Raw genomic sequence first — 26,382 nt, forward strand, 5'->3', positions numbered from 1 at the left:
CTGACCATGTCAGCCCAGATGAGATTCAAACCAGCCAATCCAGATCTCTGGCGCTGGAGAGAGACAAGGTTGAGGTTCTCCATAATTGCAACCATCACAGAGAAGTGAAAAGCATAGGAAAGGTGTTTGACAGCTCCCTGAGGGAAAACATCCATCCGATCAACCTGCATTGAAGCACAGGGCTTACTGAAATCAATAGACTGGTCAACGCATGTCTGTACCAACATGGAACTCTGTTTAGAATCCGGTGGTAACTTTGGATGCGCAGATTTCTGACCCACTTCAAAAAAACATGAATGTTGACCCTGACTGGAAGTGGTTTCCATACCTGGAGAGTCAGCTGAAGTTCCAACAGCATATTGTGATCACTTTGAAACCAGATATTGTTTTCTGGTCAGACCGATCAAACAAATCATCTTGCTGGAGCAGACAGTCCCTTGGGAAGATCGCTTGGACAAGGTCCCCAAGAGGAAACTTGCAAAGTGCGAAGGGGTTGGTCAGCAAGTGAAGGCAAGATGGTTGGAGAGTAAGGTCTGCCTTTTGAAGTCTTTGCCCAGACCTCACAACATACGAAACATCCAGTGAGGGAGTCAAAGAAAAGCCATCAGCAATACCGCCGAAGCAGCAGAAAGAGCCTCAAGATGGCTGTGGCTCAAGAGAGTCATGCAGAGGACGTACTGTAGCTAACTTTCCTTCTCGGCTCAAGCTGAGACCTGATCTACCTCAGCTGGGTCACATGGGGAAGGTATGGTTGAAAGACCTGAACCCAAAAATCCCTGTAACATTGCGAATAATGTGTTTTAAAGCATCAGTAGGTGTATCTGCACATGTTAAGTCAAACAGCAGTCTGCATTTACTGTATCGTTTTTTTTGCCAACTTTACCTGGTTCATAATGGATGTCTTCCTCCCCAGCCGGCTTCCTGGGAAACGAATGGTGCTTTTCTTGCTGCCATCGTCTGACTCAGACTTGACAACCTTCTCGCTGTCTCCCTTCTCTTTGTCCTGCTCTTTTTGACGCCATTTTTTCTTGCGATTGCGACGCTCCTTGGCACTCTTAGAGCTCAGTTTGGAGACCTCGGAGGAGCTGCGGGACAGGTGCCCTCCTTCTTCATCCTCTAACGCAGCCTCCGACACCGTGCCTGCAGACGTTGCCATGGCGGCAGCCTGAGAGAAAATAAAGACACATGATAACCCTAAACTATGAAACAGGTAAAGGTGTTTGTGTGTGAGAAAGGGCGAGGACCAACCTGTGTTTCTTCTTGCTGCCTTTTGAGCTGCTCCAGCATGGCCTTGAATTCAGCCTCTTTCTGCTCCGCCTCCTCAATAGTGGCCTGGTTCTGCTCCTCATAAGCCATAGCCACCACAGCCAAGATGAGATTCACCAGGTAGAAGGAGCCCACGAAGATGACCAGCACAAAGAAGATCATGTAGGTCTTCCCTGCAGCTCGCAGAGTCTGACAGACAAACACAAACAGATAATTAGATTTAGAGTGATTTAACACAGAAAGTCATGTTTTTAAACAAACATATTGTCGTTTTGCGAAGATATAAATGGAATGCATGTTACTAAAACAGTTGTCTTATATCCATGAGTTTCTTACAGCAGGGCTTTCTTATTCTGTCAAAGGCAATGTATGTACAGTATATGTGTGTTAAGTCCGCCTTGCTAGTGCTTCTATATGTCCTGACTTTCACCAAAAGCATCCAGACAGGAAAGAAGCCGTTTAGAGTGCCTGTAATCCCAGTTTTAAACACACACGAAAAGAAAAGAAATTACTGGCCTATTTGCCAAATGAAGTGAATCTATTATGGCTGCGGAGGTGCAGGTCTGGAGGAGGAGGAAAGAAATGCTAATACAATGTCATGGTAGTGGAGTTTAACGTTACAGATATCTGAGCGGATGTGTGTCCCACAGAGCAACAGAAAGTGAGAGGACGAAAGAAGGCAGAGATGTAATACTGGTTTAGTGATCTCTTTAAAAAATACATTTGGCAGAAATCATGACTGTTCTAAAGGTCATTCAAACAAAAAATGAATTCACTTTTGCTCATTGTTTCATAACAAATGTATATAATTAAATATTTTTTTTCTGGCATGAAAGACACACACAAGTCTGGTGGCTATTCACACACTCCGAGCCACAGTATTTGTGATCAGCTGTCCCTCCTTCCCTTTTATCCAGAGGGCAAATGAACTGATGGGAGAGAGCTGCTGAGAGGCACCTTTGCTGATTCATTCAGTTAGTAGGAGGATGATGATGTATTTTTTTTTGTTTTTGTTTTTAGGAAGTGAGGACAAAATCATTAGTACTGCTTAGGGGATGTTTTATATAGGAATCTAAAACAGCTGCAAGATGGGGCCAAAATGTAATCCAGGGAATGAATTTAGCACCTTCCACCTGCCAAATACAGGATAAAAGCTGGCCGTGACAGGTAAAAGGTATCCTGCCACCATGACAGAAAGGTTTTCCTTATATTAAAAAATATCATTTGAAAAAAGCAATTTCTAAATGAAAAATAGTCAGTGATTAAGGTTGCATGATATATTAGAAATGTCTACTGTCTGGTACTACTGAACAGAATTCTGAAGTGTTCTACATCTACATCATACCAATTTGAGACAAAGGAGACGAGAGAAACATTTCGAAAACACTTCTTTACCAGCATGTATAGATTTTCCCAGAAGTCTTGGGTCATGAGGCGAAATAGGGTGAGGAAAGCCCATCCAAAGCTGTCAAAGCTGGTGTAACCATAGTTGGGGTTCCTTCCAGCTTTCATACATGTAAAGCCCTCCGGACATCGTCTGAAAGGAACACACGGGAATATAAAAATTGTATCTTAACAAGTGACGGAAATGTGCCGCATCAACACAGTTGGCATTACAGATACAGGCACCACTCGCAGTCTAAGATACAACAGGACCATGAAAAAAAGCCTGTGTTGTTGTTGCTTGCTTGTGCATGTGTGCTGACATGTACACTGTTAGGAGTAGGATATTGACATGATTTACCTTAATATTTCATGACCCAGCAAGTTTGGCTCATGAACTATGAATACATGTTTGAATGCTTAATGATGGGCCACGGGCCAAAACCAAACATTGACTGCATTGTTTTGTATTGTTAAGGTGCAAAATGGTATTAGGATCCCAAGTTCCCTTCATTGAATTGCCTCTTGTCTGTCTCTGCCTCTTCATGTCTTATCTTACTAGCGCCAAACTGACTTCCTGCACACTCTGCCCGCCATGCTCAGATTTAACAAAAAATAAATAAATAAACTATTGTGGATCCCACATATTTAAAGAGCATTTTCCCTCCTAACAATAAGCATTGATTTATATTATATTCTTTTTTTTTGAGTATGGGAACTCATATTATTTCATTTGTAAATTGTGAAAGTATTTTGTTCCTAAATTGTGCCCCCTGTGATACAATTAGCTCTTGTTAGTATAACTAACCCCAATGTATTGGTTAAATGCTGTTAACATTGTGCTGTAAAGTTTGCAAAAGCTAATGCAGCCTGAAGATCTATCAGTCCGAAATGAGATGCGCAACAGAAAAATGTGAGACAGTTGCTGAAAACATTCAAGTATAAATATGGAGGCATGCACTTAGTGAGTGGTGCACTAACTTACCCTGAGTCACTACTATTTCCACATAGTAGAGCATCAATCTGATTAGGGAGGATGTAGAAATTACCTTTGTTTTTAAACACAACAAAAAACAGTCACTTGTGTTAGCCACTGGGGGGAAATATGTTACCTTGAGCAGTCAAAGTAACAAAAATGTAATCTTTCTAGAATCCAAAACAATACAAAGAGAAAAGAATCACTAGGATGCACACACTTTATGTCTGGTCCCATTTACGTAATCATGTGCAACTAGTTTAATCAAGTGTCAGGGTAATCACTCACTGTCATTCATGATGTATTCTTTCCAGACAAAGGGATTGGTGCCATTCATCGGGTATTGCTCAGTGACGTTGATTGGCCAGATTACACACTTCTGCCGCAGGTTCCCCATAAAGAGCTGCAGTCCAATCAGAGCAAAGACGCTGAGACAGAAGACGGTCAGGATCATCACATCCGACAGCTTCTTCACAGACTGGATCAGAGCACCCACAATGGTCTTCAGGCCTGTCAATTAATAAACAATAAACACACACAAACACACACACACACGCACACACACACACACACAAATGTGCATGTATGCACAAACATGAAAACAGACAAACTCATACACACACACACCAGCATACAAATTCAAATGCACACAGAGACACACAAACACACAGATAGACAAAATATAAGAGTGCATAAGCTGGTTGTATAGCTGCAGTTCAGAGCTGACTCAAGTCAAGCACAGAAAAAGTTAAGTTAGGTAACTCACGTCTTAACTTAAATCATGTCTTTATTCATTTATGTAAAATTCTGTATGTCTTACTTGTTTGTGCTATGTATGTACCTACTGTGAAAAATATTCCATAATAAAGGTCTACTGTAAAAAGTGTCTAAACTACAACTAGCAGCTTGCCATCACCTGAGCAGATGTGCATACCATGTCAATACTTTTGCAGTCTCTCTCAAATTCAAACGTTGGTGACTGTATGTCTTGAAAGCAGATTTCTAGCTATGTGGTTAACAAAAAGAATAATACTAGAAGCATTCAATAAAATCAAAGACATGATTATCTAGTATGTAATGACAGCACACTGATTTGACTGTGATTCAAGTTGCATTCAAGTTCAACCAAAGATATAGAGGTCACATTCAGGGTTTCCCCCCCATAAAACACATAACAACACAACAAACACTACAGCCGTACAGGATATTTCCATCAGAAAGACACACTTTCATTTTACATGTTTTAGGTACTTACTTCATGTAAGAAAATATTTCTATTTTAAAAGCTGTTCCACTGAGGAAAAACAGACACTCTTAGAAATAAATGTGATAACCTGAACCATAAAGGGTTTTTCAGCTTGTCCTCATAGGAAAACTCAGAAACTTTCCACCTTCTGAGGGTGCTAACAAGAACCCACCCAGGGGGCTTAACTGGAACCCTTTTATTTTCAAAGGGTTTAATCTGAAACCCACCAAGAGGGTTCTACCGAGAACCCTTATATATAATTCCCTGTTGTATCCCAGAGATCTTTCTCCACCTTAACCATGGTTTTTGTTTAGGTTAGGGAGCCACGTCCAGTAGCCTTGGGCCTAATAAGGCTGCGAAAGGGCCGGGGCTTATGTTGTGCAGCTCAAACCACAACAATCATGGTTCACAATCATAGTTTGTTGGGGGTGTGGGCTGAGAGGATCTTTTAATACCCATGCTTTTAACAGTCTATGGAGAAATATTTCTTTCAAAAAGGGTTCTTTGGTTAAAAACATCTTGAATTGAACTCTTAAGTCTTTCAAAAAAACCTTCAAAACCCTTTCTTCAAAGAAGTGTTCAGAGAGTAAATGGTTCAGGTAGAGCTCCAGCCCTCCAGGAAGAACCCTTTTGGATGCTTTATTTCTAAGAGTGCACCTGGAGAAGAGAAATTGTACCATGGGATTACTTTTTCCCTTCACTCCATGTGTCCATCTACGAGAACATTCCTGACTAGCTGCAGTTCATTATTATTCTGCATCCAACAAATCAACTGAACACAGCAGCACCACAAGCAGCGCACAGAACCAGGCTCAGTCAAGGAAGCAGGAAGCGAAGAGGAGAAAGAAAGGACAGGCGAGGAAGAGTTGGTGGCTGGGGGGGAGGGGGTAGGGAGAGGCAATGAGAGGTGGCATGCAGGTCATTTAAACGCCAAGGCTGAAGGAATTGACTCTGTGTCAGCATCACCTGTCTGTAAACCGTGATGGTGACCCTGCCTTAACCGAAGTACCGTTCCCATCCCAGGCACCTCTTTCCCCCACTCTTGCAGTGCAGGGCGAGCCCTCAGGCTGGCGTAGCCCAGAGCACAACTGAGCGCTATATGCTGTGTGTGTGTGTGTGTGTGTGTGTGTGTGTGTGTGTGTGTGTGTGTGTGTGTGTGTGTGTGCATATACAGAGTATGTGCATGTGTGTATATCTGCTGAGATACAGTAACTTCATAGTTTCATATTGTTGTTAATTGGATATCATGTATATAAGCAAATGTAAACTTGTGGTACTGTGTGTTCCCTAGAAAAAAATAGTGTGGAATCTTACACATATTTCAAGAATTTTGCTTATTTATGATATTTATTAATTATGTATGTTTCCCTTTAAATCCCAGGATGGACAAAGATCTTCCGGAAAAAAAAATCTGAAGCCTGAATCAAATAAGTCTTTAAAACCAAAAGATAAAATCCAAAAGGAAAGCCCCTTAAAGCCAAACTCGTAAAAGCATGTGTCTCAAAGCTTCATGCAGCGTTGATGTGTTGTCAAATTAGGCTTGGCAGTCTTAGGGAATCAAAAAGTCTTTGGAAAAAAGAAAGCAAGGTCATAGACGATGACAATTTGGATCAATGTGCACAAACCAGATTTAAACTACTCGTGATCATGTTTGTTTATCTAACCCTTCATAATACCATCATAAAAGTCAACTCTTTGGACATAACATCTTAACTTCACCCCTATGTTATCACATTGCTTTGGACATTCTTTTCTATTGAACTTGGGGAAGAAAGGAACAGACGGATGGCTCTTGCACATCCTGATGTGCTGCATGAGCGTGGCTGTCCATATGGGACATGTGAGCCCATAAGACTGCCAGTAGACTGCTAAGCCTATCAAAAATGTATTTCTACCATTTTTGATCGTCATAAAAATGAAGAAATTCGAAAACATCCTCTTTTTAAAAAGAACAAAAACAAAGTGAAATAAAGACAGCTTATAGATAAAGTAGGCTCAGCCTTAGTGTTTAAATGGGAGTCTCACCTGGAATGACAGAAATTGTTTTCAATGCTCGGAGAACCCTGAACGTTCTCAGCGCCGAGACATTCCCAAGGTCCACAAACTCTGTTATATATCTGTAACAAGGTAGGATGACACACAGAACAGAACCCCATGACACACAACACACACAATAACGACACACACACGCATGTACGCGCAAGAGCACGACACCAGCACCACCATCGAAGACCAGGAGGGGACACCACGGTGAGAGAGAGAACGCCTGTCCGACCAGTGGGAAGAGAACAAAGGAGGAAGAGGAGAGGAGAGGGACTGAAACAAAACCACACCTAACATCAACCCCGGGACTCGCCCACCCGCAAACACAAAAACCTGGACTGTCTTACCTGGGATAACTGAAATTGTTTTCAAAGCCCTCAGAACCCTGAACGTACGCAGAGCTGACACATTGCCTAGGTTTACAAACTCTGTTATATACCTGCAAGGTGGATCAGATAACATTATTCAGCAGCCATCCCAAAGAGAGGAAAGAAATAATGGATTGTTACATCATATTGAATAAGCATTATCAACATTGTATGATGGACTAATGTGGTTGAAGGTGCTCTGGGCAATTATCTTCAGAACCTATTTTGAATTGTTTGGTCAAATTCACCTTATATCCCATCACAAATCATTAAAAAGCACACACGAAACAAATGAGTGTTTTCAGCCCCTGCTAAATGTCAGAAGTCTGAATTACCTAATTAGGAAAGCATATCTACTGCAGTGTGTGTTTGTTGCTGTCATTTTTTTGGGGGGTTTTGCTCATGCCGATTTTTTCTTGTTTTTCCAAAGTTGCCCACAGCAGCTTTCAGATATAAGAGCACTGTCTTTGTCCATCTTTAAATAGCAATACCACTATATTGTTGATTTTATAAAGAACTCCAGCAGACTGCAAGAACAAGTTTATTGTGATTAAAAGTATTGATGGACATGATACCGACACAATGATATAATCTGTAAGTTAATGATTAAATCCGAATTAATACTAAAATATTCACCAGAAATGTTTGCACCTTAAATGAAATGACAGACTGATGGAAATGAATTTTCTGACAGAAAACATTCATTTCATAAAAGTAAAAGCACAGGTGTCACTAATAACTTGTGTTCTCATATACCAGTGAGGCAGCACTACGACCCTGCTATTATCACGCCTGAACGGAAAGCAGTCGTTATTCATGCGATTCGTTACACTTGTATTTTTTAATTAGCAGGAGTGTCTGCGGTGAGAAAGTTCGGTTGCCATTTGAGGTTTATCTGCTGTTTTGTTGTAACTAGTGTCGAGTAAAGAAATCACGTTGAACAACTTTATTCTATCCAATTGCTAAAATGTCATGATATTTTTATTTGTCATGTTGCAATCTCCTTTTTGGGTTATTTTTTTTTGCCTTTTGCTGTGCTTTTTGTTGCTTTTTAGTTGTCAACAACGACTGTATTTAAATATCTTTCAGGCTTGTATTGTTAACAATTATGAGTTAAAATACTTACGCCATTGAGATGACCATGAAATCCAGCCAGTTCCATGGGTCTCTGAGAAAGGTGAAGCCATCTATAGCGAAGCCTCGGGCAACAATTTTTGTGAGTGACTCAAACGTATAGATACCTGTGAAGGTATACCTTGAAAACAAAGAGAGAAGAGAGTAAAACGCTGACAGGCACATGAATCGAGGGTATGAATGCTGAGGGGAAGATGGACGAGTACTTACTCTACTTGTTTGGTCCACTCTGGGGGCTCACTAAATGTCATGAATATACAGTTGGTCAAAATGGTACACATGATGATCATGCTGAATAACGTGAGAGGACAGAAGTTAAGGAAAGTTTGAACAGTGCTACCCATAAAACCCAAAACACTTTAGTATACCAACAACTAAAATCAAACTTTAGTGTTGGAGTCAAGCTTAAGGAACAGGGAAGAGCATGGAGAAGACAGTGATCGAGAGCTTACAGTGCATTTTACTTTGAACCGACGACTTGTGACATCAGCAGAAAAATGTTTAACAGACTGTTTTCCATTCACTTCAAAGCGAAGAAATGAATCACGTGAAAGGATATGAATGTATCAAAATCTTAATAGCTATTAGCCGAAGTAGATTAAAAGGGCTTAAGATGTACACGGAGGGCGTGGCACTGAAGCGGAAGATTGTTTTCCCACGGTTGACGACTATAAATGTCTGTGGAGAGAGAGAGAGAGAGAGAGAGCGAGAGAGAGCGAGAGAGAGAGAGAGAACGAGAGAGAACATGACAGTTAGAACATTTCCAGAAGTAATTGTACACTTTTCCATACATGGTCTGAAAACCTTTGCACTATTCTTTTTTTTTTGGATAAAGAAAGATGATGGCTATAGCGTGACGTCTTCATCATAGGGCACTCTAACTACAGGACTAATTCTAACAACGCAGGTGACACTGTGATCCATTTCAACATCGCATTTTGATTAAAGTGCTCACTGTACTGTCCCTTTACCCATGTTCAAATCTTTACCCTATTAGCAGTGACACAACAGCGAGCAAATTATTTCCGGTTGTAATGGCCTTACACTATACCAAGCACACAAGATAAACTAGTAGAGTACAAGGTATAGAAAAGGGGACGCAGTCAGGGGGACAAGGACACAAGGCTGTGTTTTACTCTGTTGACATCACTTCCTCTGTGGCCAGTCATTTGAGAGCCAGGAAAACAGTTAACGCCTCTGTTCTGGTTGCATCAGACAGTCTCTGTCCTGGCAAGCTTTTCACCATGACAGTAGCTCTTTGAGCAGCAGACAGGTGAATGGGAAGCCCTCCCGTCTTTGTGGTCAAATGCTTCTCTTCGCCCCGAGTTTAAAGCTCTTACTGGAAGAGAACCGCAAATGCTGTCATCGATCAGGGGCAGATCTGCTGACTGTAGGCTCTCAACAACCACTCCCCACCCATAAACAGCACTGGGCCACGTGGGGCTGTGCACTGGGGTGAGGCAGCAGTGTGTGCTTCAGCACTGTGTGTTTGTTTGCGTGTGCCTGTGTGTGGTTGGTGGATGTTTCTGCCCAATTTTGGACAAAGACAATGTGGGGTCTGAACGAGAGGTATGAGCATCATTTACAAACAAATGGACTAGCGGGATTCTCAACTCTCAGATTCTCATCCAAACCACACGTTTGTTATGCATGCCTACACTGCAAGGGTGTTTTTCCTTGTTGGCCACATCCCCTCATGTGTATTTACGACACCACTGATAATGCTGCCTGCCAGTATTTACAGGTTACATACAGACATGGCATGGTCCTGTTTGTAAAAATATATATATATGAAATTAGTTAACAGCTTTTGTAAACATTTTAAAACATGGCAACAAATTTCCAACTCTATATTGCTTGCTGTTTTACGTTGAGGTATAATGATCACTGCTCTTACAATGATCATGATAATAATATGATGACAACCCACTGGTGGAGAGCATTTGGTCTTTATTGTGAATATGGCACCGGCAACTAGCAAAATACTCACACCATTTTGGTTCAGGCCATGGGAAACACTCGAAATAAATGGGGATGCGACGACAACTGTCCTGAGACAAGTGGTGTCCTGAAATCTAATGAAATTAAAAATAGCGTCTGCAGTCTGGTGAAAGACAAAATGTATCCTCTGCACTGGAGGACTCCTCTCTCTCCCTCCCTCCCTCCCTTCCCCTCTCCTTTTCTGCCAATAAAGCATCTGCAATACTTAAAAATCCTTTCCCTGTTTTTCCCTGCCACATGGAGGAAGAATGATCTATACTTAACCAACACAACCAATACAAGAACACACAGGATCTACAGTCATGTTCAAAGGGTAAATCTGCCTGTTAGAGGTCAAGTGTTTTGCTGACCGAGCACATTCAGCATGAGGATGGAAGAGGAGGCTGTAAAATGAGCGATATCTCATTAGCGCTTTACAGATCCCCAGCATGCATAAATATGATCCATATGTTAATCAATGTGACAAATAACTTCATGGATAAATGCTTCGGATTTGTAGAGGTCTTTAAAAACATCTGATTTGAAGACATAAAGATGTTATAGACACCTCACAGAAAACATGTCTACTTTGTCCTTATTGAGTTGGAATGCTTCAGCCTCTACAGCATAATGGAAATGTGAAAAATATTCACAATTCAACTATAAAGAGGCTTAATTTACTCGAGGTACCGTGTCGATTTGGAGACACGGTACAACAAGGGATGCAAATGTCAGGCAGTTTCCTAAATTGATTGTGCCACATTAATCGACAACTGATCAATCATTAGAGTTTGTAAAATACAAAATCTTTAAATGTTCTTCATGAAAGCTTCATTGTGATGCTCACAGCACAATTTAAATCATACCCTCATTAAAGACAAGTTCATTATTTCAATCATTAATGGACGAAAATTAAATAACGCCAAAATGTATTTGGATAAACAGAATAACTTAACAAGGTTTACTAAAGGACATAAAGAGGATGAAACTACAAAGTAAATACCAAACCATTCTTGTGTCATTAACAAAGGGCTGTAGCCTACCAATGCCTGTTAAAAGTAGAACAATCCTTGATTGATGTCGTTTTTACTGAATAGAAAACCACTGTGGGCTCTGATCAGGGTTAATTGTGGTACAAATGGCACAGTTATCCCAACTGTACGCAGATGTAGTCCAACTACTGAAAACAATGCATTCACCATACTGTTGGATGATATGTTGTTGATTGTTTAAATTGTGAACATTAACACTTATGTCCCTAGTTTAATTCATTTCAAAGACAAAAGCAGTGAATGGGAGACCTTGACATTATTGCGACTGTATTAAAGGTGTTGCTTTCCACAGCACATTTAAATGGGATCAACACATCAACCATGTAGTGCACTAAGCTAAGGAAACAGAGGATGAATTGCATCTATTCACGTGGATAATCATAGAGTGACTGTGGTCGTGGATAAGTACAATGGATCACAAAACAATATGTAACACAAGGTTTGTTACGTATCACGTAACACTGATCTGCCTATTTAATTACATGAATATACTTGCATACAAACCTGGCCATACACACATTCAGAAATACACAACTCAGCAGAGCAACTTCCACTGAAAGACGTATTTGCTGCAAAGCTGGTAAAATGTTCCTAATTCTCCATAGAGGGTGAAAGAAAAAGGCACATATGCAAGAATCAGGAGGCAGAAGGATGGCGTGTGTGTGTGTGTGTGTGTGTGTGTGTGTGTGTGTGTGTGTGTGTGTGTGTGTGTGTGTGTGTGTGTGTGTGTGTGTGTGTGTGTGTGTGTGTGTGTGTGTGTGTGTGTGTGTGTGTGTGTGTGTGTGTGTGTGAGGAGGAGGAATAGTGGAGCAGGAATATGGAGAGGGGCTTGCAGGGGTATGGGATGGCAGCAACAAAAGAGAGAAAGAGAGAAAGAGAGAAAGAGAAAGAGAGAAAGAGAGAGAGAGAGAGAGAGAGAGAGAGAGAGAGAGAGAGAGAGAGAGAGAGATGAGGGAGTGGAGCGGGAGTGATGCAGAGCAGAAAGCCAGAGAGCTGCAAAGGGGAGAGAGCCAAACCTGAGATGGATGGGTAGACGGAGGGAGAGGGAGGAGGAGGAGGCGGAGGAGGCGGAGGAGGAGGAGGAGGAGGCGGAGGACTGGGTAGGCAAGCAGCACAGAGAGAAACTGAGAATGGTCTATTACTTCACAAAACTGACGGCAGATTTTGACTGTAAACTTATCAGAAGAGATGCCAATTAATTTGCGACAAAATGATTAATAAAAACAATGAATAGATTAGATTAGATCAATCGCCAACAATATGGATTGTGAATGATCAAACATTTGGTGTTACCAGGTTCTTGTTTATGGATTTTCTTCATTCCATCAATAATATATCGTGGCATATCAGGTAACTTAAGGCTTTTTCATTTCAAAACGTCATCTAGTGCTCAGGGAAACTGTAATAATCACTTCTATACGATACTTAATAAACTAAACAATTCATCAATTGATAATCATAAACAGAATCAGATCTTTTTAAGAACATATCTGGCTTCACAAGCATCTTTGCAGAATGGAAAGAGAAAGCATGACACACAGACACTATTAGCTGGATTTGAGCCCATTCTGTAAGGAGCACCTGGTGTTGAATAAGTGCATCTTGATTCAATTTACAGAGAAGCAAAAATATCAACAGCGTCCACAATGTTTACCGTGGGACTTTGATGCGTTGTGACAAAACAGCACAGATCTCATGAGGAACTTTAATTGAATATCTATTTGCATTATAACCTGAAACATAACTCATGTACTTCTGACTAAGATCACTGCAGTGAGGACCCAGCCAGTAATGTCTCGCCAAAATATGTATGACTACAGTCTAATTTCCCAGCATATTTTACCAGATCAAAAACATGCGTCATCCCACTTCTTTACCTGTAAGCTGTGCTACAAAAAACCCCACTATCCCCACTTTACCCCACCCTCCTTCTTTACACCAACCTGGCTAGCAGTGGAAGCCCACTCAACCCCTCCACCCCCGCCCTATCCCTTCCTCACTCAGCCCTGTACAGGAGGATTGCTGTGTCATCAGAGACTGAGGACTCAGACAGAGCACTAAAGCCTGGCCCTCCATCTAATTTACTACACCCTGAAAAAAAAGAACGCCGGAGAGGAGGCGTCAGACGGAAGAGGAAAGTAATGGACAGAGACGCACACAGAGACAAAGATGGTGGGACAGGACCATAATGCAATGGTGTGTACAGTGCTAGATGCTGATATTCAGAGGCTGCTGCTTGAGCCGTGTGCTGCCTTTGTGAGCTCACTAGTAGCTGCGGCGCTGCAGTAGTCTGAGCAGAAATGACTGGTCTGCTGCACACTCCTGTAATAAGTCACCAGAAAGCTACATTCAGGAGGCGAGCAAAGCCTCTGCATCAACATAACCTGAAAGCTGTTCATGGTGCTTTTTGTCCACAGCAGCCAATTCAAGCAGAATCATCTTAACTGTATTTCCACACACACAAACTAAGCACAGATGTGTCCACGTGCACGGTGCAGCTAAAACACTAGTATGCCCTGCATCCTTTCCGCCCTGCTCTTCCTGTATGGCCACAGCAGCTTTAGCATTGCCTAATCACATCAGACATTTGAAAAGCCCAGGCAGTCCTCTCCCCATCACAGGGGAAAACAAGAAGTGCAACGCTGCATTTCTCTTCCTCACCACTGCCCCCTCTTGCTCTCTTTGATGCATGAGTGCTGTGATCAGGTTTCCAGCAGCTGACACACTCATTGACTTACAGTGCAATGGTGAGCGATAGGATGACTGTCGGTCGAGTAGAGGAGACGAGCAGACTGGAGGAAAGATGAGCACAGTAGAGGAAGAATGGATCCTAACCGTGAATATACTTAGAGGCATTTCCTTCGGCTTGATGAAGGACAAATACATTGGTGGATTAGGAAACCGATTGACATGAATGATAGTAAGATGGAGAGGGATGATGGGGTCCGAGCCTGTGAGTCTCATTGAACTTGCTGACACAACACATGGATGGGTATGATGAGATGAGCATATCGTGACGAAGCAGAATGAATGATAAATCAGAACCTGAATTGATACACATATCTGGTAAGATAGGGCTAATTAGAAAAACTAACGAGCTGGCAGGCTAAAAGCCCAGTACCCCCATCGCTCCATTTTGAAAGTGTGCCCTTAAGCAAGGCACAGCAGCCAAGACTACACGAGTGGAGCTGCTCAGAAGCCAGAAAATAAAGGGACGATGCTGTGATGCTGCGTCTTTTTAACAAAATGTGGATAACTATTGGGTAAACGGTCAAAAACACACATCTATACAAATGGATCTCCCCTTAACACTCGTTATTTTTTAGGCATGTTGGCACAAATTCCCTGCTTGTTCCTGCAGCAACTATCCGTGATCACACAATTATTCCATTGGATTTTGCACCAGCTAATCCGAATATTCACTTATCTTTCAAACGGCAAATATTTCTCACCAAAAACTCCCAAAAGTACTGTGAAACACCAAACTCAAAAAGTCCTATACATAAAAGACAGAAAATGCAGTTTAGAGGCAACTACCTGTACTTACTGATGAGAACATGGTTGCAGGACATTTTTAAAAATCAAAAGTGGAGAGAAATAATACAGCTGCACATGTTGCTAGATATTTGTCATTAGCTTAGCTGTGATTTAAGGGTTTAGGATGTGTTTGAACTGAGTTGTCAGGGTCAAAATCACATGATCACCTCAGAGGCTGCAGGTCACATTGCTTCTGTGGGTTAGTCTGTCATAACGTTCAGTATCAGGACAGATCTACACAGCTCCGATCATCTTATCCTGTCCAGGCAAACTAAATGTCAAACACGATAACAAGTGGCAAACTTATACAATCGCGCAATTACAATTAAAAGGTGAAAACCTAAATAATTGTGCATAAAGTAACTTGCGGTGGAATCACATTTACTCGTATTGATTATTCGTACAGCAATGTGCAAAACATAATGTAGCTCAAAATAAGACCAATAACAGTGTGGCAATATAGATGAAATGATAATAGAAATCCCACTGTCCCAGTGCATGCTGGGAAGCCATCAGTCACGCCTACTGTTGGACATACATGTCACACATAATAAAGATCCCGTCAAGTAGCTAGCCAGCACTTACAGAAGACAGCTTTGAATTCCTTGTTTGCTCTCAAGGAGACATGTTTATTATTCTTGTGTTAATGCTCACAAATGACGGGATCTTTATCCCACACACATGACACTTGTCATCTGTGTGTGTGTTTTGTCACAACATAATTGAATTAGCTATGGTAAACGATGGCACATTAACATAAATGTTACATCATCTCGCATTAACAAGGATAATGAATCAACACTACAGAAACCTTTATGAGAATGACCACTGCCCGAGAACTGCCTTCCACAGAAACCCTGCAGCGTTGCAGGAGCAGAGCCACGATACGTCCCTCTGCATCTGCTCTTTGGTTGTACAAGTGTACTCAAAAATACTCACGGGCCTTATATGATCTCATAATGTACTGAGTGTCTCTAAGCCGCTGTAGCAGTGACTAAATAGTACTCAGAAGCTGTTGAACGTCTCACGGCCATCTTTGCGTCATTATTACCCTATCTCTGTAGCAAATACAATAGCGTTACAATCATTTTGAAATAACTGATATAAAACCTGAATCTGTTTTGACTGTGAATTACCTATGTGTATGGTGTGCTTGCAATTCACATGAGAAACAGGTAAAGATGAACATTTAATGGCTCAGCATAGCAGCTGAATAATACATCTGTGAAAGTTCTCAACATCCATAAACCTCTCAACTGCATTAAGCAAATGCCTCTTCACTACATTGTTGGGGGGGGGGGGGGGGGGGGACTGGGTGGTGCATTAGGCCGTTGTGACAACTCACTTTCGTGTTCACATAGTATGGATCCAAATCCTGCAGCGGTGTGCAGAACATCCCCTTAGGAACATCACCGTAGATGAAGGGCAGGCTCTTCCCCGCCTCCAGGTCACGGTTGGGCTTGACTTCATTCTCGTCAGACGTGTCCCGGTGACTACTGTCCGATCGGGGCTTGGGTGGCTTCTTGTTCTTCTCTTCAGCGATACGCTTCTCGATGTTAGCAAGCGACTCCGGGGTGAAATACTTGAAGCTGTGAGGGCCTGGGGTTGCAATAATGGGTGCGGCCATGTTTTCATCCTGCAGCTATTTCCTCTTTATTTGTTTTCCATCCCAGACATCGAGCTCTGAGAGGACAAGAGGAACACAGAGTGAGAACGTGTGAGAATATGGTACTGATCAAAAGACAGACATGATCGATAGAACAAAACAAAAAAGTAATGTCATCTAGTTATTTAAACTGGCACTCGTGTTAATGATACTGACTGGTCAACAAAGACTTACGACTAAATTGATTTACATATTTCTATGTCAGACCAGTTGTTTTGCTTCCTTTTTCAGTGTCAGCGTTGCTAAAAAGCCTCACAGTGGGAATTTTCTAGTTCTGGCAGGGAACGCAAGCAAAGCAAAATAATGCTGAAAACGTGCAAACATTTGGAACATGGGCCAGTAGGCACTATTTCTGTGCTCTCCATAAACCTTAATGACTAAAGCACTGATCCTGTATCCCCAAAAGCTAAACTCAAGTAGCTAGCCAGCACTTACAGAAGACAGCTTTGAATTCCTTGTTTGCTCTCAAGGAGACATGTTTATTATTCTTGTGTTAATGCTCACAAATGACGGGATCTTTATCCCACAACAAACTCATATGTCTGACTCTCTCCCTTCTTTCTCAGGGCTTTCCTTTGTTATCGAACATGCCAAAATGCAGCATTCAGAGTTATGTTTATCTATAAACGTCTATGGTGTTGTTGCTAACAATGAATACATGTGACGTGAATGTGTTCAAAGTCCATTGTTCCAGCATGGAAGTCTCTCTGGTTTAGTCTGAACAGCTTTCACTGACAATAGATATATGCCACATATATAGGCTATTAAATGCTATCTGTAATGGGCAAAATGACAAGGTGCCACACAATCTTAAGCCAAGCAAGTAAAACAGACAGATATGAATAAGTTAGCAAAAAGTATCGTGCTACATCTTCACCATAAGAGCCTAATAAGCCGATCTTGTAGCAAGGCTCATTGCTTGAATTTGTTTTGGAGTTTAGGCCATCTACTTATCATATCCATTAATCTACATCACAGATGAAGAATATGAATTAATGTAACTGGAATTTGTGATAAAGAAAATAATGGTTGGGGAAGGTTTGTTGCATAACAATGTGCAAAATTGCATTTGTTGTTCTATGCTCCCTTTTTTTTGGGTTGAGAAAAATGAAAACCTATTAAAACAGATGTCACCCGCCCGATGTTAATCATATATGACAGCACACCCAACACAGTCCTCACTGTGTGCATTTTGGTGTGTTACGTCCTACTTGACCGACTGATAACTAAGCATTCTAAACTGCTAAAGTGGATCAAATGATGGTCCATGAAGACTGGCAATGATTCAACCACTCGGGGCTCTGACTCATTGCTTAAACAATAAGGTTGACATAACATTATCAACTGCATCTCTCTAGGCTGCTACAACAGATGAATTTCTCAACTGGCTGATGGCCATGCTGCTTGATCCAAGATATTTGACAGCCAAGTAATAGTTCAGACTATCAGAAATGAGTCAGTGTGTGTAACATACACAGAGACAATGACAAGGGTACAGACCTGGAGAGATACCAAAAATAAATCAGAAGAAATCCACATGCAGATATAGATCGAACAGACCGGTATATTGGAGAAAAAGCACAGCCAACCAGAAGAGGGACGAAGACCGATTCAAGTAACTCAACCCCGGCACAACCTCCAAGTCTCCTTCCACCAACGTTACATCGATTGATCTACCGTCAAGGTGATTCAAACCAGGATGCAATAGCCTGCCCAGCAGTGCATGTAGCCTACACTGGGACAACCCTAAGAACAGGCAGCACAACTACAAGGCGACCAGAGGATGCTGCTTCAAAATGTTGCTCAATGCTTTCGGTGTCCACTGACTCACTGTATGTCATATGAGGAACACGGCATACAATGCAACAATCGGACAAACACCTTTTCTTTTAGAAAGACTAATCGAGTCACTCTTACAAAAAAAGAAGCCAACAACGAATTCCATTACTGCACATAGTCGGCACCAAAATGCCCGCAGCCCCTTTAACCGCTCTCGTTTCCGTGAAATCCGTTACGAGTCAAGTGGGTCCGGAAATAACAACGGATTGATGTCCGTGAAAACGAACAACTCCGGAAGCCTCATTTTCCTCGCGGGAGGGGGGGGGTGGAGAAGACAAGATGGTCAGTGGTTCAGCTGTTTAGCTTCATGCTACCATGACGCGTCCTCTGTGCGGAGGAAAGACATCCAAACGGACCTCCGTCCCATTTACTGGGGGGGGGGCTCTATGTGCGCCGCGGTGAGGAGGATGGGAGTAGGGCACTCGCGTCTGAATCACACGGGTCGGTAAATAACTTACACACCTTCTCCTGCAGTGATGTTTTGATGCTGCCTGTCACTAGATGTCACCTCAGTCCGAATCCCCAACATCACCGAGCAGAGGTGCAGGTCCAGGATTTACTGAGTGAATAACCTGGCAGTCAATATATTAATAGGCCTTCCATATCCCATACGGGTGGGTGCAACTTTATTCATGAGCATAGTTCAATTTAGGTAAATATATAACGTTCTGACTGGAAAGCTTGACGAGTTATGACAATTCAGTGTATTTTTCCCCTCAAAGAACAGACATGGGGTGAGGAAGACAGGTGGAAATGATGGACCATCAGGCCACTGTGGAGATAAACACCCATGAAGAAAACCTCCTCCTATTTCTAGGAGAATTTTCTCCTCGTGCGGGATTAAGACCACCCGCTCCCCTTCACATCGCGCGTCACATCATGCCAGTGCCATTCATTCCCTGAGAGGGATTCGATCCCTATGTAGTCCCCAGGATCGTCCACTGTTTAATACCGAGGCGCGCCGTTGTCCTATAGGGCCAAAGCCCAAAATACTGCAGTGTGGTTTACTGCTGCTATATGCTCTCACTAACAAACTCATAGCAGTTCAGTTGAATGCACAGCCCATGTCCTGACAACACATCCCTGGCATCGACTCAAAGCGACCCATACATAGCACATCAGCACACAGCGGAATTATTTACAGCAAAACAAAAAAAAGACACTAAAACGGCCTTGAGGCTATACCACACCCGTATATATAGTCTAGGCGACAGAGACCCGGGGAGTCCTGTGGTGCGGGTTTATAGAGCAATACCGCGATGGGAAAACGTGTTTTTAATTGCTCCGATTCAGTGTAAATACCAGAAAAAGGTGGCGCGGCCCGTTTGAGGACTGCCAAACTAAAGACGCACCTACCTCCTCCCGCAATTCAGTCTCCAGCGGAATTGCAAGAGGGAGGGGGCGCAGAGGTGGGGGTGGGTGGGTGGGTGGGTTGGGGGGGAGTAAAACTGTCATAGTTATAAAATCATGGCATAGCGAGGAAATTGCTCGCTTGAAATGTTTTGCAAGCGACGCAGTATTCGTGCACAGGGGGAAATATATACTCGGTGTCGCCACTCAAGATAACTAAGTTTGACGTGATCTCACTTCTATACATCCCATATGCGTATGTTATTCTGACACAGTACAAATGTCATTCCAATCCAGAGGCAGGCAACACCCCAAATAACCTGCCCGTCTGCCCGTTTTCTACCGCGTCGCGTCCCAAATCCGCGTTTCCCTCTTCGAAAACAGCATTCCCTTCGTCTACCTGGTACATCGCATACATGTCCATGTAGCCATACATGGCAAGGAGCCCTCCACAGACGCTAGGAAAAGATGCTGAGAGAGAGGGACCGCTCTGCGGCACTGGGATGCAGTCAGTCGACAAAGTAGGACTGCGATCCATCCCACGACACGAAAAACCGGACAAAGCAGAAAACAGATTGTCTACTTACTTTTTCTCGCATTAACAGAAATCCAGAGAGCTGTCAATGAACTGCAGATGTAGAAAAGAGTCGAGAGTAACTGCGGCTGTCGCCATATTGTTGCTGCTATCTTCCTTCCCAGTGCATGCGGCTACCCTGCATAATTGATGACTCTCAGCAAATTGTTAGGGAGTGTCGGTAAATGCCTTTAGTTTCAATAACGGACAAGAGACTGCAGCATCGTAAGCAGAAAAAACAAAAACTGTTAATGTAACAACACTCATTGCTATTCTGGTTGGGATTTGTTTTGCGATTGGCAATATATTTGTTTTCATCTTGATCTGCTATGGAAATCATTTTAGAGTGAAATTTGCCTACATATTCTTTTTAGAATCAGAAATGGAAGTTTTTACACATTAAAGACGACTCTGAGCTTATAATGACTCTATGTAGGTAAGTCAATGGGAGCCTAACTAAACAAATACATTCCTGACACTTTATTTGTGTAATGAATAATAATAATTTGACTTCAGAGCTCTAGGTGCATGACCAAAACAATGAATTCAAAAGTTATTTGATTTCTCATGAAAACCAGTGAGGCCGTTTGCTCAAGTTGCATTGTTTATTCCTGATTAAAACCAGTTGGGTGGACCTAAGAATCAATTACTTACTAATGTGTGACATTTAAGTTAAACCAATTGTGAACCGTGTACACCTGGTTTTAAGTAAATTGAATATACACCTTTTCCAGAAGACATGCTGACGTGCAAAAAACACAGGTGTTAGTGATAACATGAATGATGACTGCGTTCAATTTAAGTGTCCCTGTGACAAGGAGCCAGCATGAACAATAGCAGCACCCTCAAACTAAAGCAGCTAAATGAAATTCACTCACTCATTTATTTTAATAGTTAAACCTTTGCTTTAATATGACATGTTAAAATACATTCTTTGGAAAAGGTCCTATTGCTGTAACTGAGATCCACATTGCATAGACCAAAATTAAAATGATTCTGCATGCATATTCAAAGCCCCCTATAACTGTCTATGTAAACACTTGTACTAAACCCCTGCTGCCAACAGAATAAATCCTAAAACCATATTCTGGTATTTCCCTGAAGAATAAGATCTCTGATGTAAGCAAAAAAACAATGGATCCTGTGAGCCCAGTCCCATAAACGCATGTCCTGCACGAGCTTTCAAACCATAGTTCACTCCACACCATGCCGTCATAAACAGACAGATGATAACGGTTTGGATCATTCAGCTGATTGTATTGTATGCAAATGTTTGGTGTTTTTTGTTAAACCATAAGTTTTATTTTGCTGTCAGTAGCAGGAGAAAGCTTTTTGTTTGTTTGCAGAGTACAGAGCACATGTTGTGCACACGCAGCTCACATTCAGTCAATGAAAGAAATGACTTTCAATATATTGTGACCCTTCGTCTCAAGCCTCCACCCTTCAAAATACAGGGTTAGAGGGTTTTATAAAGGAGGTGTTATGAATTTGACCCAACAATGTCTCTACCTGGTGGAAATATTAAGAACTGCAGCTTAATCTCGACAGGAAATCAAAAGGCTGACATGCATTTTCATTCATTCAGCTACTTTTCATTTCAGCATTTCAATATAGTGAGCAATGGAAATACTGAATAGCCTATAACCCCTTTCCCATTACATCTTTGCTGAATGTACTGTAGAAAAGAGAATCAGACTTCAGTCAGACTACAGCTAGGCGGAATGTTTGAGGCAAAATATCAACTGTGTGGATTTCAAATATTGGCAGTTTTACAGAAATTGACAGCAAATCAAATGTTTGAGGTGGCCACAGCAGAGTGTCCTCCATTGTCCACGCACTGCTGTGAGTGGGCCCTGACTTGACCAACAACCACCTGCCGCTATCTCACAGGGGAGGTCGGCGGGATTCTTGTGGTCTTGAGGAGCCTCTTTTCTCCAAAAACTGAGTCAATTTTTAATTCGCCATAAATTTTCGTAAGACTGACAATATTTGAAACATACAAAGTTGATTAATAATAATAATAACAATACATTTTATTTATATGGCGCTTTTCATAATACTCAAAGACACTTTACATTAAAATCATCATATATAAAAGCAATACACTAAAAACATAAAATACCCAATAATGGTCACACGTTAAATGCAGTTTTGAACAGGTGGGTTTTGATTTGAGATTTGAATATGGAAAGGTCAGTGCAGTCTCGGATGTGTTTGAGGAGAGAGTTCCAGAGGGAGGTGGCAGATATGGAGAAGGCTTTGTCACCCCATGTCCGATTACTCAGCTCAAAAGTTATCAGAAGGGAATCCAATGATGAAATTAATACAAATTGTAAAAACAACCCGTTGTTCAGACTACGTATAACCTACCTTCTGACTATGGGAACAAAAGCGCTACACCTGGGCCTCTGTAGTTAATATTGTGGTTTTGCATCATCATGGCTACGTTAATGTTAGTGTTTTTATCAACGACCTGGAAGGGTATAGCCGATCAGAAGCAGAGTAAGGGTGGCTCATAGGCCCCTTCAGTGAGTCAGTTTTATTTCTCCCACATGCAGCCAATCATAACGTGTGACATCGTTTATTAGGGCAGGACCACAACCCAATCTGCCAGGCCAAGCACATCTAGTACCTACACCTGCGCCCTATGGATGTAAACATCCTCATCACTGTCTTATATGAAATAAATGACTGCAGGACATTTTCATTTTTTACCAAGAATAATCACCAAATTCTTAGCTCAATGTTTTAGTTCGACAGCCGGAAAATGTACGGTTTGGTTCAGTCTCACATCTGTCATGAACCTCACTTCCAGCAGCAGCAAAAGCAAGCTAAAGGCCCCTCAGGGCAGCGCTACTTCTTCATCCTCTGATGAGGGCAGACTGGACACTACAGTGACTCACTCGCGACTCGCAAGGTACAAGTGTGTAAAAAGACAGGACAGACCAGGGCATTGTGTGAGTAGATATCTCTACAACACAATACTAGACGTCTTTGATATAGTGTCAACACTGAAGACTCTTTACATTCTGTTGATGTTGGTTAATTTTTTATGTTTTAAACTGAAATTCGGGCCAGATCTTTCACATTGCACCTTTTACGTTAAACCCAGCCAGGTCTGAGGCTAAGTCCACCCACTGCATGATTTAAAAAAATGCTAAAAAGTGGGCAAGGGGCAGAAGGATGAGACCACGGCCACTTCCGTATGACAAAAAGCTCAACATAGCATCGACAAATACGAGGTTGTAGGTTGAAAAATATTGATATGGCATGGGGCACTGAATCTGACAGTTCATCAGATCACAAATGAGACGAGGGCTACGGTCGAAAAGTCCAAAAATGACCTCCTAACGTCTATTCCTAACAACTTTTCCGTGACCTCGCTGGAAAACTTCATGAAGTCAAGAAAAGATGTGAAGGAGAATTCATAAGGATTTAGGAAAAGACAACCGAGGTGCCCAGCGAATCCGACTCCACTTTCACGATGTTACATAATTATGATGCGACTGCGGACGTTACTGGAATTACGTTATAAATGGACTAAAAGCGCACCTTACACATTGCCCTGTGCATTCTAACAACACCTATAATGCAGGTAGATCACAACCAAAAACTGACAATTCTTTCATGTGCAATATTAATTTGTCTGTTCCATATCAATATTTCCTTTGGGCATAATGTTAATCCAACTGTTCAGTTATATATGCTTTTTACTGTTTAATTATTGATTACAGACCTGTCTTGTCATTTTTAACTGATGTTTGTTGTTATTGCACTAACCCCTTCCCTGCTGTAACACTGCAAATATCCCCACCGTGGAATAAAGTATTAAACGTGGACACATGGGGGAAAATATTACCTCATATTACCAGTCACAAAGGTTTATACGATAGATATTGAGTTAATTATTTGATGGAGAATGGTATACGTGTGTATTTCTCACGACTACTTTCTAAGACATGTAATATTTATAAATTTATGTTGTTTATGATAATTAGTTTATTGACAGTTTGGTAAGTTTCATTGTATTTGTTGTTGTTGTTTTGCTTTTTACTTATTTGTTACATGTTCTACTGTAGCAACGTGAATTCAGCCAGCACGAACCCTCCATGTCCGGAGCAGCCATCTGCTCTCCTCCCTGCAGTCTCCGCTGGCCACCGGCCCACTGTTCCGCTCATTTTCTGTAACAAGTGTGATGTTAGCATGAAAACATGGTGGAATTAGCAAGCTAACTTTAGCGAGCTAACTAGCCAGCTGCTAAATGAGACAAATCAAACAATTGCTTGATTAAATGCTTCATCTACACACTGTTGTCACACATGGAAAGCACATTGCTGTCGTCATTAACACTGATTCACCAAATTGTGCAATGTGCTGATAGCTTAATTTCCAGTACATGGAAAAGAGCAAACATTGTGCTGTGCTGTGATTGTAATGCTACAAAGTGGTTACCGAAAAATATAAAACTCTGACATAAGATGCTGTGGTGAGGTCTGACTACAGGACATTAACATTATTATATTCCATGACATTAATCCCAAACGGTCACTCTATCTCAAATTGGCCTTGCAAAATTAGAGCTGATATACAACAGTAGATGGCGTTTTCAGCCATTTAAAACCATGAACTCACATCAGACTCAAGTATATATCAATAATAATTCTTATAACTATGTGCAGATTTATACAGATGGATCTAAAGATAACGGGAATGGACACGTGGGATCAGGGGTATTCATACCAGAATTTAGTGTGACAATATGCAAACGAATTAATGACAGATTGTCTGTCTTTACAGCTGAAATTATTGCAATAATCTTGGGACTGCAATGGGTAGAAGAGGTCAGGCCTGAGAGAGTGGTCGTCTGTTCAGATTCTGCTGCAGCTTTAAACAGCCTGAAGACAAAACAAACAATTAGAGAGGATTTAGTGATGGAAATATCTCTGATAATGTTGAGACTTCAAAGACTGGGAATTAATGTTCAATTTTGCTGGGTTCCTGCTCATGTAGGGGTGGAGGGTAATGAGAGAGCAGATATGATTGCAAAGAGAGCACTAACACTAAAAGAAGAGGAGATATTGAAAATTCCTTTTGGAAAGGGGGAAGCTAAAGCATTAATAAGAGAGTCAGGACGGGAGTTATGGCAGAAGAAGTGGGACAACGATAACAAAGGAAGACATTATTATAACATTCAGAAATCCATAAATGTGAAGACATACAAAGGGAAGTATAGAAGAGAGGAGGTCATAATATCAAGGTTAAGGTTCGGACATACAGGACTTAACTCAATGCTGTATTTAATGGCAAAAATGGACTCAGATAAGTGCACTATTTGTAATGTTACGGAAGACGTGGAGCATGTTATCCTGAAATGTCAAAGATACAATTCAGACAGGAACATCTTGAAGCAAAAACTATGTCAGTTGGGACGGAAGTGGAGTTTGGAGGGAGTTCTGGCAGTGGATGGAGAATGGCGGGAGTGCTGCAGAGCACTGTTGCGATTTCTTAAAGAAACGGGATTAGACCGTTCTTTAGTTGGAAAACAGTGAAGAAAAGGTTACCCTGAAACTGCACACTCCGGTACAGTAGGTGGCGGTATGCACCTATACAAGTTGGTTGCGACCCACCAATCAAATTTAAAGAAGAAGAAGAGTCAGCCCAAATCCGTGCAGGGCCGAGATCCTTCTTGTGGCACTGGCACCTCTGCGTCACTCAGCGTCAGTCTGTGTCACTCAGCGTCAGTCTGTGTCACTCAGCGTCAGTAGGTGTCACGCAGCGTCAGTCTGTGTCACTCAGCGTCAGTAGGTGTCACGCAGCGTCAGTCTGTGGCACGCAGCGTCACTCAGCGTCAGTCTGTGTCAGTTCAGCGGAAAGATTCAGCTGTGGCAGGCGAGCATAGTTCGGCAACCGTCAAGAAGCTGCGGAGCTGAGGGGGCGGAGACACATTTCCTGAGACATTTCCTGAGAA

The 26,382-nt window shown here is 41.9% G+C and overlaps 1 protein-coding gene across 6 annotated transcripts in view; it reads right to left on the reverse strand.

Annotated features, from left to right (window-relative positions):
- scn8ab (sodium channel, voltage gated, type VIII, alpha subunit b) overlaps positions 1-16,612 on the reverse strand; it is a gene marked incomplete at its 5' end in the record, with an annotated part of 39,355 nt that extends 22,743 nt beyond the window's left edge. For all 6 annotated transcript variants that reach the window (XM_079265421.1, XM_079265418.1, XM_079265420.1 and 3 more), the window contains 10 exons: positions 884-1,165; positions 1,249-1,455; positions 2,662-2,803; positions 3,635-3,698; positions 3,914-4,135; positions 7,262-7,353; positions 8,409-8,537; positions 8,627-8,707; positions 8,964-9,094; positions 16,331-16,612. In XM_079265421.1, the coding sequence (XP_079121547.1) occupies positions 884-1,165; positions 1,249-1,455; positions 2,662-2,803; positions 3,635-3,698; positions 3,914-4,135; positions 7,262-7,353; positions 8,409-8,537; positions 8,627-8,707; positions 8,964-9,094; positions 16,331-16,612 (1,632 nt within the window). The remainder of the gene's footprint in view (positions 1-883; positions 1,166-1,248; positions 1,456-2,661; positions 2,804-3,634; positions 3,699-3,913; positions 4,136-7,261; positions 7,354-8,408; positions 8,538-8,626; positions 8,708-8,963; positions 9,095-16,330) is intronic.
- Between the last annotated feature and the right edge of the window lie 9,770 nt (positions 16,613-26,382).

Source organism: Melanostigma gelatinosum, assembly GCF_949748355.1.
Source record: "Melanostigma gelatinosum genome assembly, chromosome: 3".
Classification (NCBI taxonomy): Eukaryota; Metazoa; Chordata; class Actinopteri; order Perciformes; family Zoarcidae; genus Melanostigma; species Melanostigma gelatinosum.